Raw genomic sequence first — 14,721 nt, forward strand, 5'->3', positions numbered from 1 at the left:
CTCACATAAGTACTTGCTTGCCTCCTCCCCTCAGGGCAGCTATGGCTCTAGGGGCCTGCTTTACATTGGAAAGGACAGATGGAAACCCAGGAATGAAGGGTAGATCTTTGAGGACAAGAGAACATGTGCCAGATAGCTGTTTAAGCAACTTAACTGGGGATATCCATCGCGCAAGAAAAGTGTAGAAGTATATACTATGGGTTGAAAGTCTCATAGTAGAGCAAGAGAGCTTTTTGGAAAAGGCAGTAGTAGTACTCCCTCTCTAATCCAACACCAATCCACAAACTAAAGACCTAGTATTAACAGAGATTTAGCCAGTCTAATTTAGTCCTTTGTTTTGACTCAAGGCTACAACACACACACGGTAGCCTCTGAGCAATATTGTGTAGTGGCCACATACAGTAGACCTGCATGAAGCTATAAGACCTTCAGTTCTTTCCTTTTATCATGTTCACTTCTTTTTTCTTGGTATCTCCTATAAATAGCCTCAACTTATATAGTCGTCTTCTGTAATTAACATTTGTAGGCTACAACTAAACCTGAAGACAGAAATGATCCAATTTTGCAGTACAATAAAATGACACTAACAGAACTCCAAAATAACTTCTCATTGGAGATCAATCATAAGGTGAGTGATTAATATCCCAATATGTTCAAAACTGTTCAACCCAAATATTTTTCAGGGGGGATGTAGACAAAAATGCAGACTAGGGTAAACCAAAATGTTTTCTCTGTGTGGTAAATTCACCAAATGGTTTCAAATGAAAAAATAACCCCAACACAGATGGTTTTGTTTCAACATTTTTAAAATAAACTTTTCATTTTTCTGATTCAAGGTTACCTCTTTAAAATAAAATTGAAGGACATTTCAAACCCAAAATTTTTTAAAAAACAGAAATCAAGGTGAAATGTTCCATTACAGGTTGAACAAAATGTTTTGTTTGATTCAAGGCAAGTTTTTTTTTTCTTTATGACTTTTCAGAACAGTCAGCAGTCTGAAACATAAAGTAATCCACATGTGTCTACATCTGGAATTAACCACATTTTGAATCTTGCCTTGCCACCCTCACCCAGTCCATGGAAGAGTTAGAAATAGGGAAGAAAATTTTCTCATTAAAAATAAGTCCATAGGTTTGATTTAACCGAGATGGGGCAGAAAGGTGAAACTTGCAACTTCTGGAATTAGAGTCTTAGCTCATGGTCACAGGAAGATAACTCAGCATGATAGGCAGGAGTGTATTATTAAGTCTTTCATCCTGAGTCATATACTCTGAAATACAACTCCTGCCACTGCTTGTTATATAGTATCCTCCTTAATCTCCAAGATTGTCAATGACCTTAAATTGCCCAACATAAATAATAGCAACTTAATTTAGCTCATCTTATTACGCTTCTGATTTCATAAAAGTCACATACACCCACAGATCTCATTTAATCCATTACTATACATAAACTGTGGTATCAGGAATTTATTTAGTTTGCTCATAAAACAATATTGTCCCCTCAACCCTACCTTCACCCACCACCCATGAATAAACAGCAGCACAAAGTAATATGGGATTAGAAGCCAGAAGAAGAGGAGAATAGCCAGTTTAACTGTAACTCACTCACCTAAGCCATAGACATGGTCTGTTCAGTCTGTGTACTTAGAACTCCATGTCATAAGAACATAAGAACGGTCATACTGGGTCAGACCAAAGTTCCATCTAGCCCAGTCTGCCAACAGTAGCTAATACAAGATGCCCCAGAGGAAGGGAACACAACAGGTAATCATAACGAGATCCCTCTCCTGTCACCCATTTCCAGAAAAACAGAGACTAGGGACACCATTCCTACCCATCCTGGCTAATAGCCAGGGCTCGACAAACTATACAATCTACTTGCCCGTGGCGAGTAGATTTCAGCCGCGTGCCCCGTTCATTCGTGGCATGCGCAATGCGGCTCTTGTGCATGCGCAGTACGGGGTTGGCGAGCAGTTTTCGCCGCCATTTGTCAAGCCCTGCTAATAGCCATTGATGAACCTAACCTCCACGAATCTATCTAGCCCTTTCTTGAACCCTGTTAAAGTCCTAGTCTTCACAACATCCTCTGACAAGGAGTTCCACAGGTTGACTGGGCACTGAGTGAAGAAAAACTACCTTTTGTTTGTTTTAAACCTGCTGCCTATTCATTTCATTTGGTGACCCCTAGTTCTTATATTGTGGGAATAAGCAACTATCTTTTCCTTATTCACTGTTTCCACACCAGTCATGATTTTATAGACCTCTGTCATATCCCTCTTAGTCTCCTCTATTATTCTAAGCTGAAAAGTCCAAGTCTTTTAAATCTCTCTTCATATGGGACCTGTTCCAAACCCCTAATAATTTTTGTTGCCCTTTTCTGAACCTTTTCCAATGCCAATATATCTTTTTTGAGATGAGGCGACCACATATGTACAAGTATTCAAAATGTGGGCATACCAGGGTTTTATATAGAAGCAATAAAATATTCTCTGTCTCATTCTCTATCCCTTTTTTACTGATTCCTAACATTCTGTTTACTTTTTTTGACTGCTACTGCACGTTGAGTGGATGTTTTCAGATAACTATCCACAGTGACTCCAAGATCTCTCTCTTGAGTAGCTGTAGCCAAATTAGTCCCCATCATATTGTATGTATAGTTGGGATTATTTTTTCCAATGTGCATTACTTTACATTTACCAACATTAAATTTCATTTGCCATTTTGTTACCCAATCACTTAGTTTGGTGAAATCTTTTTGAAGCTCTTCACAATCTTACTTGGTGATAAAAGGCGCCTCAGACTGGGAGCTCCTCTCTGGCCATAGGAGCATGACAAAGCTGTATTTGCTTAAACTGAGAGAGAGAGGGCCTGAGAACTTTAACCCTGAGGTGTCTGATGAAGATAAAAGGGCTTTGGGAAGAGGCCTAGAGGAGTAGCAGCAAATAGTTGAAGGCAACAGTATGTGGCTACTCTTTACAGAGTGCTGGGTTGGAAGCCGTAGTTCCTAGTGGGTGGGCCTGGGTTCCCCTGGGTTCCACCAGCCACTGACAAAAGTAGCATAAGCCTTGAGAAAGGGACCAGGTGCATTTAGAAGCCAGAGTGAAGGGCTGGATTTAAAGGGCCCAAGGCCAGAGCTGAAGATCCTGATGAGGGTGAGTGGACAATTTGTATTGAACTCTTTGCTATCCCAGAAGGGATTTGTTCAGTCAGAATGTGGGATGCCCATGTTCTAGAATGCTCATCCAGAGATGCATCCAAAAAGTTTACTACTATGCAAGCGTGTGACTGCCATTCACATTTGCATTCCACCACCTTTGGCTGTTTTTTTAATTTATCCTGTATTGTTCTCATTGCATACTCTCCATGTAAATGCAAAGGCATTGTTTAACATATTGATATTATAATGTAGATTCCAAAGACAAGCTCTAACCTTGATCTGAGATTTTCACTGCCTCTCTACACTGCAAACAGCATTGCTGTCAAACAGAGCCTTTTCAAATGCCTCAACTTATTGAAAATATGGCAAGCTGGGGAGGAAACAAGAGTTCCAAAGCCCAATCCAACAAATCTCACTGATTTCTCTGTGCTGTGTATCAGGCTCTTAATGCATATGAAAATCTCAGGGCCAGTCTCTCCTATATACCAAAGTCCTATTATATTCCCAGAGCAGAACAAAGGGACCTTAGAATAAATGAAAATAAGATTCTCAGTGAATTAATTTAAAAACTTTTGACTAGAAGCTAGCCAAAGAGCCCCTGAAATTGCCTAAAGCATCCTTTCCACTTTTCCAGGATGTTTTAATAGGATAACCATTAAAATTGCTATAGTTTAAAAAAAGAAATTATATATCCTGCACACTAAGGCTGTGTCTACACTGCACCCCTTTTCTGGAAAAGGGATGCAGATTAGACACTTTGGAATAGCAAAATCTGTGGGGAATAGCAAAATCCTTCAAAGTAGGAATAAGAGATCCTCCGGAAAAGGGCTTAGTTTCCGGAGAATCACGTCTAGACTGGCGCTTTTCTCCGGCTTATCCCCAAGCCGGAAAAAAGCGGCAGCCATGTTAATGCAAATACCGTGGGGGATATTTAAATCCCCCGTGGATTTTGCTATTCCAAAGTGTCTAATCTGCATCCTTTTTCCGGAAAAGGGGTGCAGTGTAGACACAGCCTAAATGTCAGCCTGGGGTAATAGCATTTTACATCCTCCCAAATCAAGTATTACCATGCTCCAATTACAGTAGTGTCACTATTGGGAAAGCTAAAGATTAACTGAAACATTTGTTTCACTCAAACACAGTTGAATCCCAAAAGAAAATAGGTAATAATCACTTTATTTTATACCAGGTCTTATTTAACACTTATCCCTAAAATGCATGTTTTTTTCAGCAATTCAACTGGTCAGAATTCATAAATAATATAATGTCAACTGTGCAAATTAATGTTGAGAATACAGAAGATGTTGTTGTGTATGCTCCAGAATATCTAACCAAACTAAAGCCTATTCTAAATAAATATACTTCCAGGTAGGTATGTCAGGTATTTTTTTTTAATTTGCAATTTATTGCCAATAAGTTCCAAAAAGCTTAGAAACATCACCAGCTTCTTATTGTTGTTTATTATACAGAGAAATTCAAAATTACATGATTTGGCGATACGTAATGGATCTTGTAAACAGTCTAAGCCGGGACTACAAGGACACAAGGAATGCTTTTCGTAAGGTGCAGAAATTCATCTCTCTTTTTAAATTTTAAAGATGACTTTTTAACTCCCACCAAAGATAAATATTTTCGGAGAACCAGCTACAGCATATAATTTTTTAATACATTTTGAACTTCACAATACAAAAAGCTGTAGATGTTTGCTGATGCTCCTGTGGGTGTACGTTTATAATTTATATGATGTATCCTTGATACTTGGAAAGTAGGTTAGAAATCTATTGTTCTCAGATCTGTCTCTATGTTACTCTGAATTTGAGTCTATCAAATGAATGCATGATCAGTTTTATTTGCAGGAAAGTAATATTTCATAGAATCATAGAATAATAGGACTGGAAGGGACCTCGAGAGGTCATCGAGTCCAGCCCCCCGCCCTCAAGGCAGGACCAAGCTCCGTCTACACCATCCCTGAGAGATGTCTATCTAACCTGTTCTTAAATATCTCCAGAGAGGGAGATTCCACCACCTCCCTTGGCAATTTATTCCAATATTTGACCACCCTGACAGTTAGGAATTTTTTCCTAATGTCCAATCTAAACCTCCCTTGCTGCACTTTAAGCCCATTACTCCTTGTCCTGTCCTCAGAAACCAAGAGGAACACATTTTCTCCTTCCCCCTTGTGACACCCTTTTAGATATTTGAAAACCGCTATCATGTCCCCCCTTAATCTTCTTTTTTCCAAACTAAACAAGCCCAGTTCATGAAGCCTGGCTTCATAGGTCATGTTCTCTAAACCTTTAATCATTCTTGTCGCTCTTCTCTGTACCCTTTCCAATTTCTCCACATCTTTCTTGAAATGTGGCACCCAGAACTGGACACAGTACTCCAGCTGAGGCCTAACTAGTGCAGAGTAGAGCGGCAGAATGACTTCACGAGTTTTGCTTGTTGTTGTTCGTCCATCGAATTCGAAGAGGACCTTGACATCTAACGGGTTGTGGACTGTCCATGGTGTGTCCGCAAATGGCTAATAAGGCCGATACGGGCACGGAATGTTCTGCCACATGTCGGGCAGACATGTGTGGGCACCACTGTTGCAGCTTTTGCAACTCTGGCTTTACGGATTGCTCGCTTCTCTTGTACTATGGTTGTCCTTCTGGCTTCAGATGTTTGACAGCCTTGGTAGATCAGCGTGTGCCATGTTGATCGGTCTTGTGCCAGGGTCTCCCAGGAGGTGGTGTCAATATCCAGGGACTTGAGAGAGGCTTTAAGCGTATCTTTGTATCGCTTCTTTTGTCCCCCGTGTGATCGCTTCCCTTGAAACAGCTCACCATAGAAGAGCTGTTTAGGGATGCGATGATCTGGCATCCTTGCAACATGGCCTGCCCAGGGTGTCTGAGCTTTCATCAGCAGGGTGTAAACTGACGGCAGACCTGCTCTAGAAAGGACTTCTGTGTCTGGCACCTTATCCTGCCACCGGATCCTCAGAAGTCTACGGAGGCAAATCGTGTGGAAGTGGTTCAGTTGCCTAGCGTGCCTCCTGTATACAGTCCAAGTCTCACTGGCATACATCAGGGTAGTTAACACTACTGCTCGATAGACTTTAAGCTTTGTAGCAAGGCTTATTCTACGGCAGTCCCACACTTTGGTCAGTAGTCTGCCGAATGCAGAGCTTGCCTTGGCGACTCTGCAGTTGACCTCGATGTCAATTGTCACTGAGCGGGAGAGGGTGCTGCCAAGATATGTAAATTGGTCCACTGCTTGCAGCTTTTGTCCCTTCACTGTAATGGTGGGCACTTGATGTTGAGCTTTCGGAGCTGGCTGGTGCATCACTTCGGTTTTCTTTGTGTTGATGAGAAGGCCGAAGTTGTCGCATGCTGCTGAGAATTTGTCCATGCTGGCTTGCATTTCCTGCTCTGATCCAGCATTCAGGGCACAGTCATCAGCAAAAAGGAGATCTCGTAGCACAGTCTCCTTTATCCTGGTGACAGCCTGGAGTCTTCGCAGGTTAAACAGCTTCCCATCGGTCCTGTATCTCAGTCTGATTCCCAAGGAACTGTTCTGAAAGGCATCTGACAGCATGGCTGAAAACATTATGCTGAACAGGGTCGGTGCCAGCACACACCCTTGCTTGACGCCGTTTGTGACAGGAAAGGCCTCTGAAGCTTCTCCATAATCCAGAACACGAGCCGTCATGCCATCATGGAACTGATGTACCATCAAGATGAATCTGTCAGGGCACCCAAACTTCAACATGATGCGCTACAGACCTTCGCGACTGACAGTGTCAAAAGCCTTGGTGAGATCCACGAAGATGGTGTACAGTTCACGATTCTGCTCTTGACATTTCTCTTGGAGCTGTCGGGCTGCGAAGATCATATCCACCGTGCCACGCTCTTTGCGGAAGCCGCACTGTGTCTCGGGTAATAAACCCTGTTCCAGGTGGTCAATCAGACGATTCAGCAACACTCGTGCAAGGATCTTACCTGCAATGGAAAGCAGTGATATTCCTCTATGATTATCGCAAACTTGTCGATTTCCTTTCCTCTTGTAGAGGTGTACGATGGAGTTTTGCTTACAACACACCTGTTGATACAACCTAGAATCATATTTGCTTTTTTGGCAACAGCATCACACTGTTGACTCATATTCAACTTGTGGTCCACTATGACCCCTAGATCCCTTTCCGCCATGCTCCTTCCTAGACAGTCGCTTCCCATCTTGTATGTATGGAACTGATTGTTCCTTCCTAAGTGAAGCACTTTGCATTTCTCTTTATTAAACCTCATCCTGTTTACCTCTGACCATTTCTCTAACTTGCTAAGGTCATTTTGAATTATGTCCCTATCCTCCAAAGAAGTTGCAACCCCACCCAGTTTGGTATCATCTGCAAACTTAATAAGCGTACTCTCTATCCCAATATCTACATCATTGATGAAGATATTGAACAGTACGGGTCCCAAAACAGACCCTTGCGGAACTCCACTTGTTATCCCTTTCCAGCAGGATTTAACACCGTTAACAACAACTCTCTGACTACGGTTATCCAGCCAATTATGCAACCACCTTATCGTGGCCCTATCTAAGTTATATTTGCCTAGTTTATCAATAAGAATATCATGCGAGACCATATCAAATGCCTTACTAAAGTCTAGGTATATGACATCCACCACTTCTCCCTTATCCACAAGGCTCATTATCCTATCAAAGAAAGCTATCAGATTAGTTTGGCATGACTTGTTCTTCACAAACCCATGCTGGCTATTCCCTATCACTTTATTACCTTCCAAGTGTTTGCATATGATTTCCTTAATTACCTGCTCCATTATCTTCCCTGGGACAGACTAAACTGACCGGTCTGTAGTTTCCTGGGTTGTTCTTATTCCCCTTTTTATAGATGGGCACAATATTTGCCCTTTTCCAGTCTTCTGGAATCTCCCCTGTCTGCCATGATTTTTCAAAAATCATAGCTAAAGGCTCAGATACCTCCTCTATCAGCTCCTTGAGTATCCTGGGATGCATTTCATCAGGACCTGGTGACTTGCTGACATCTAACTTTCCTAAGTGATTTTTAACTTGTTCTTTGTGTATCCTATCTTCTAAACGTACCCTCTCTCTGCTTGTATTCACTACGTTAGGCACACTTCCAGACTTCTCGGTGAAGACCGAAACAAAGAAGTCATTGAGCATCTCTGCCATTTCCAAGTTTCCTGTTACTGCTTCTCCCTCCTCACTAAGCAGTGGGCCTACCCTGTCCTTGGTCTTCCTCTTGCTTTTAATGTATTTATAAAAGGTCTTCTTGTTTCCATTTATGCCTGTAGCTAGTTTGATCTCATTTTGTGCCTTTGCCTTTCTAATCTTGCCCCTGCATTCCCGTGTTGCTTGCCTATATTCATCCTTTGTTATTTGTCCTAGTTTCCATTTTTTATATGACTCCTTTTTTATTTTGAGATCATGCAAGATCTCCTTGTTAAGCCAAGCTGGTCTTTTGCCATATTTTCTATCTTTCCTACACAGCGGAATTGTTTGCTTTTGGGCCCTTAACAACGTCCCTTTGAAATACTTCAATGCAAATAACTATGGCTACTCAACTTCTATTAACTTATTTCAAGCTTTTCAGCACCTTGCAGTAGCATGACCCATAACCAAACATTATGGGCCCAATGTTGCTGTCTTTGGGCCCAATGGAAAAATCCAGCAAGATGTTGAGAACTGACTCTTGCTACACTTAAAATGCGATAGCACTTCAGGGTAAATGCTCATTACAGCAATGGGATTTTTGTACCACTGCAGTTAATCCTCCTCCACAAGAGGCATCAGCTAGGTTGACAGAAGGATTCTCCCATTATTCTACCACTGTCTACACTGGCAGAAGAGACAATTTAACTATGTTACTCAGGAAGGGTATGTCTACACTAGCCCCCTAGTTCGAACTAGGGAGTCTAATGTAGGCATTCGAAGTTGCAAATGAAGCCCGGGATTTAAATATCCCGGGATTTATTTGCATCTTCCCATCCGGGCGCCATTTTTAAATCCCCTTAGTCTGAACTAAGTGCCTGCGGCTACACGCAGCAATCAAACGTTAACTCGAACAAAGTCCTTAGTTTGAATTAACTGTTACACGTCATGGAATTTAGGCAACTTCAAATGCCTACATTAGCCTCCCTAGTTCGGACTAGGGGGCTAGTGCAGACATACCCAAAGTGGATTTTTCCCTGAGAGACACAGCTATCCCAACTCAATATTTCAGTGGAGACCATCCCTGAGGAGTTGAAAGCACTTAGCACCATCTACGTGGAGTGTATTCTCTTACACAACTGGGCCTGTTAAGCAGGATACAAAAACATTTTGTTCTATCAGTCTATCAGTGGCAATGCGGTTATGACTGAAGAATCATTTTCATTGTAAATCCTTAATATCAGACAAACTTGTGGGGGGAGGGAATCCCTTTGGGATGAATCTTGTGCTTATTGTAAACCAGAGATCAGTTTTTCGGAAGAGTTGGACAACATCCCATTTGACTAATTTCAGGTCCAGAGGAGAACAACAAAAATGATTAAAGGTCTCAAAAATATGATCTGTGAGGGAAGTCTGAAAGAACTAGATTTGTTTATTTTGGAAAAGAAAAGTCTGAGAGGGGGAACGATAACAGTTTTCAAGTACCTAAAAGGGCCTTACAAGGAGGGGAAAGAAAAATTGTCCTCCTTAACTTCTGATGATAGGACAAGAAGCAATGGGCTTAAACTGCATGAAGGGAGTTTTAGTTGGACATTAGGAAAAACTTCTTAGCTGTCAGGGTAGTTAAGCAATGGAATAAATTGCCTAGGGAGGTTAAGGAATCTCCATCATTGGATATATTTAAGTACAGGTAAGATGGCATATGTCAGGGATGATCTAGATCAGATTTGGGCAAAACACCTTCTGTGGGCTGGATCCAGCCCACCAAGCCACTGGATCTGGCTTGTAGATGCAGCAAAGAGCCTCAGGCAGACTCCCCTGCTTCCCCACCTTCACACGCCACTCAGAAAAGCGGCTGCCAGGCCATTTCTGTTTCACAAACTGTAGCAGGGAGGAGGGGGGAGTGGTGTTCTTGCCCCCAACACAATCCATTGGCCAGTTTATGGCCAATGGGAGCTGCCTGTTTCAAGAACAGGCAGCATGTGAAGCAGCCCTCTCCCCGTCCCTCAGATTCTGCAGCTTGTGCAGGGGCAAGTCAGGCTCCTGCCTGAGAAACATGCTGGGCTGCTGGCCGGGAGTCTCACACATAAATCTTCCAGCCAGAGCCTGCCTCTGGCACCTCAGCCCTTCCCACCATCCCAGCCCTCTGCCCTCCCCATTCCTACTCACTTACCCCACATAAGCCAAACTCTCTGCCCCCGTCCTAAGCCCATACCCCCCCCCCCCCCCCCGTCAGCCGACGGTCAGGGCAGTGAGTCCCTTATGACCGGCTGAAGTTCTTTTAAATTGTGCTTGGTTCTGTTACAGCAACTGAAGGAGTCAGGTTAAAGCTTAAACAGTTACTATTTTATTGTTACAGGGTAAACTTAGTTGTTAAATGCTACTACTGTGTTACAGATAACACAGCCACTACAAAGGACAGGACAGAAATTAGACTAATAAGTCACTTACAGGTACCATGAAACCCTTTTGGTTCTCTGTGCTCTTATTAAATGCATGCAAAATAGACACCTAGCAGGTATATATTCTCACCCCTGCGTTCCAGACTTGGCATGGCCAGCGTCTTTCTCTCAATCCCTCAGGAAGAAGTAGGGCGAGGTTGGGCGTCCCACAGACCTCAGGAGACAATCAATACCTGCCAGCAGGAATAGATGATTGGAGCTCAAATGGGGTGGGCTACTGAATCTCTTTTTATACCCCTTGGGTCATGTAGGCTTCTTCCTGGTCTCAAGTGGCCAATTAGGAAAAATGGCTTTGAACACCAAGTTTCCCACGAAGGGTGCAAAGCATAATTCACACCTGGGAAAATGCAGACAATGGGCACCTCTGGTATGTGATGGGCGAAGATTCCTCTCCTGGGACAGTGCAGGTGTGTAGATTACTGGTACTAGCCATCAGGGCAACGGGAGGCCCCAGGTTGTCAGCTAGCCCATTTACTGTCTGGTTTCTGTTTATGGTAGAGTCAGGGACAGGCAGCACACCTGCGTTCCCAGGGCATCAAAGGCTGACTGCCTTTCTCTTGCTCTCTGGGGGGGGGCGGAAACCAAGATGGGGTTCGTGTCTGGCTACACCCTCCCAGACCCTGCACCCCAATTTCCTGACCTAGGTCACAATACTCTCCTGACCTAGGTCACAACCCAAACCCATGCACTCCAATCCCATGCCCCAGGTCACAACTGTCTCCTTCACCCAAACATCACAGGGCTTCTGCATCCCAATCCCTTACCCCAAGCTCCTTTCTGCATCCAACCTCCATCCCAGACCCTGCACCTCCTCCATTAATATCACGGAAGAGTGTGGCCCTCAACCACTTTCCAAAATCTAGAAGTGGCCCTCCCATCAAAAATAATTGCTCACCCCTGATCTAGATAGTACTTGGTCCTGCCATGAGTGCAGGGGACTGGACTTGATGACTTCTCAAGGTCCTTTCCAGTTTCAATGTTGTATCATTTAATTATTCTATTCTAGCCAATATGCACAAGGAGCTGGCTGCCTGCCCTCTTTGCTGCCTCCCACAGAGGCAATGTGGGGGGGGAGCAGGCAGGAGCAGGCTTAAAAATCAGCTGTGCAGAAGCACGGACACTGCAGCACAGCCTCCCCTTCCTTCCCTCCCCACTCCCCACACGGCTATATCTGTATCAGAGGCAGCAATGCAGCAGAGGGAGGGAAGGTGGGATGCTGGCACCACCACTGTTCATGAGGAGTTTATGGGGAACTCACAGACAGAGGCTGCAGCCACTCCATACCGCTGTCCCAGCTGCCAGTGTGGAGCGACAGGAGGAAGCAGGCCTGTGCAGGAGCTGATTTTAAAACTAGCTCCCTTTGCAGACCAGCTCCCGCCTGCTACCTGTGCTGCCCCACCCCCAGGGACAATCAAATAATCATGTAACTGATAAGATTTGGTGCAGTTGCACGATTACTAAATTAAGCAACATCTAACATCCCTACTCTAGACCCCTGATTTTTTACTATAAAATCTCTACCTTAACACAACATAAGTTAGTGTAATTCTGTATTTATTTTTGCTGTGTCTGCTGCTTTTAGTGGATAAAAATGAATCAGCCCCAGCATGCCATGCCACTATGATAGTACAACATATTTCCCCTGATGCAGGGTATGTGTTTGTGTCTGTCTGTGAAAAGGAAGCAAGATTAGAAATAGGGGAAATTTCTATTGTATTCTATTCAGTGGCAGTATTGAATCATAGAATAGTCATGGAAAAGCTCCGACAATGCAAGGTCTTCAGGGATGCCTACTGAAGATAGTTCTGTACTGTGTGCCACTGATAATATTTTCCTCTCCACCTAATTCTTGCATGTGTTTTGGGGGCAAAAGGGAATATCTGCAGTTTTCCTTTTCACTGCCATTAATTCAGTGCATGGTGCAGCGGCTATGTAGCTTTTAGTATTCAAAGTCCCTCTTGAAGAGAAGGAAAACTGCTTCCTCACTGAACAGGGCTCCAGGAAGCCACGTGATAAATGCTGTGTGTGTCTCCCTACCATTGTAATATTTTTGTTATGAAGCCGCACCATCCTATCAGCATCTCTGCACCATCCTTTATCAGTGAAATAGCATAACAAAATATTTTGCAACATGTGCACTGATGGTGCAAGGTACCAACAACCCTCTTCTGTAGTGAGTCCCTCAGGCAGTCATTGCTGCCCCCAAAAGTGGTGGCTCTAGCTGGGCAGGTGGAGTAGCCTGTGCTTTTGAGGCATTGCCTAGGTGGATCCCCTGCCCAGATGCCACCAGTGGCACTCCTATGGAGCTGCTGGCAGGGCAGTGGTAGAAAGTTCCACCTTCCTCCTCTGGGTGTGAATCTGCCCTCTGGTCACCTTTAGTAGCACAAGGGGTTGAAGTTCAAATCCCAGCACCAGAGGGGAAATGTGCAACATCTTCTTCCTTCTCTCTCCCCTTCATGGCTCTCAGGGGTGAGTTGTCCCCCCACCCCTGCCCCGCCCACCTTTCATGGCTGGTGGAGGGATAGGGAATGTTGCCAGTAACTCCCGTATGTTTGCTCAGATGGGTGTTCAATTTAGTGAGTACACCTCATCCTGATTAACACTAATGAGAATTTAATTCAGCCACTGAGGGGAGATTAAACTCCAAAACTCAGTCTGGCAATCAGCCACCATTCCCCATCTGCTCATGTTGACCCTGCTGTCATTCCTTTATCTAATATTTATGTTTAACAGGCACTTTATGGCACCACATCAGAAACTGCTGTTTGGCGGCGCTGTGCAAACTATGTCAACGGCAATATGGAAACTGTGGTGGGCCGACTGTATGTTGAGGAAGCATTTGCTGGAAACAGTAAATACGTGGTAATGTTTTCAATTCACTTAACTTGTCCACCATTTAAGTGGTTAAGTTTGCTAGATGATGATGTAGTAGAAATTCGCTTCAAATTAGAGTTGTAGAAACCAATTATTGCTGATGTCGTTCATTACATTCCACTGCAGATGCCTAGGGCAATTTTCATCTTGGAATGCTTGCAGCTGCTCCAGCTGACATAAATGGGAGCTGCAACGCTCTTTCATCCAGTGTCAGAATTTGTTCCTTGAAAGTATAATAGCTCTTTTTCACCCCGACACTATTGGCTACCAAAGGCTAGATCAGAAAAAGGAGAAGCAAGCTTGTCAGTGCAAGAGAATCTTTGCGTTATCTGACAAACATTACACAGTAGATCATCATGTAGTATTGCTCTTCTCACATTTCTAAGCAGATAGATTTAATCCCCCACCCAGTATAGAGGCAAGACTAATTGCAAACTTACAAAATGGCATTTCCCAGATTCAGATGTTTTTAAGGTTGGGTTGAACACAGAGAAGAAAACGCTACTCAGCAATATGCTGGGAAGCACTCTATGGTGATGGGATTATGTACCTTCTCTAGGACAGTAAGACAAGCAATTAGCAAATGATGCTAAGAGTAGATGTCAGTGAAGGTTAGGAACAGCCATTGTAAACTACAGCTGACAAAGTCATAACTTAGAAAAGATTACACAGCAAGACCCTGAATTTGATTACCTTTTCAGAAAACAAACTGTTTTACATCAATTTAATTAACATAAATTGATTAATTAAATGTTTATGTAAATGATTTAGTAAAGTATATTTTCTCAGTGAAAGGAAGGTGAATTTATTTATTTAAAACAGTATTTTATTACAGCTAATGGTTATCATTACAGGGTTTCTGTCTAATCATAAATTTGGTAGGATCACTCACTATAACCTATTCTCAAATAATTATTGCTGCAGTAAATAGTAGCAACTTAAAAACTCTTAATTATTTAAGTAACAACAGTATTTATTATAATTAACACTTTCCACTTGAAAACTTTGCTTCCTGAGAAAATTAACCTTACGATTTCTTTTTGGTTGTTAC

General features: G+C 43.1%; 1 protein-coding gene across 2 annotated transcripts in view; it reads left to right on the plus strand.

The window, feature by feature from the left end:
- MME (membrane metalloendopeptidase) overlaps positions 1-14,721 on the plus strand; it is an 81,866-nt gene that overhangs the window by 26,474 nt on the left and 40,671 nt on the right. For both annotated transcript variants that reach the window (XM_006123482.4, XM_006123483.4), the window contains exons 10-13: positions 527-628; positions 4,391-4,527; positions 4,629-4,722; positions 13,530-13,658. In XM_006123482.4, coding sequence (XP_006123544.1) covers positions 527-628; positions 4,391-4,527; positions 4,629-4,722; positions 13,530-13,658 — 462 coding nt within the window. The remainder of the gene's footprint in view (positions 1-526; positions 629-4,390; positions 4,528-4,628; positions 4,723-13,529; positions 13,659-14,721) is intronic.

The sequence above is a fragment of the Pelodiscus sinensis genome, chromosome 10 (assembly GCF_049634645.1).
Source record: "Pelodiscus sinensis isolate JC-2024 chromosome 10, ASM4963464v1, whole genome shotgun sequence".
Taxonomy (NCBI): Eukaryota; Metazoa; Chordata; order Testudines; family Trionychidae; genus Pelodiscus; species Pelodiscus sinensis.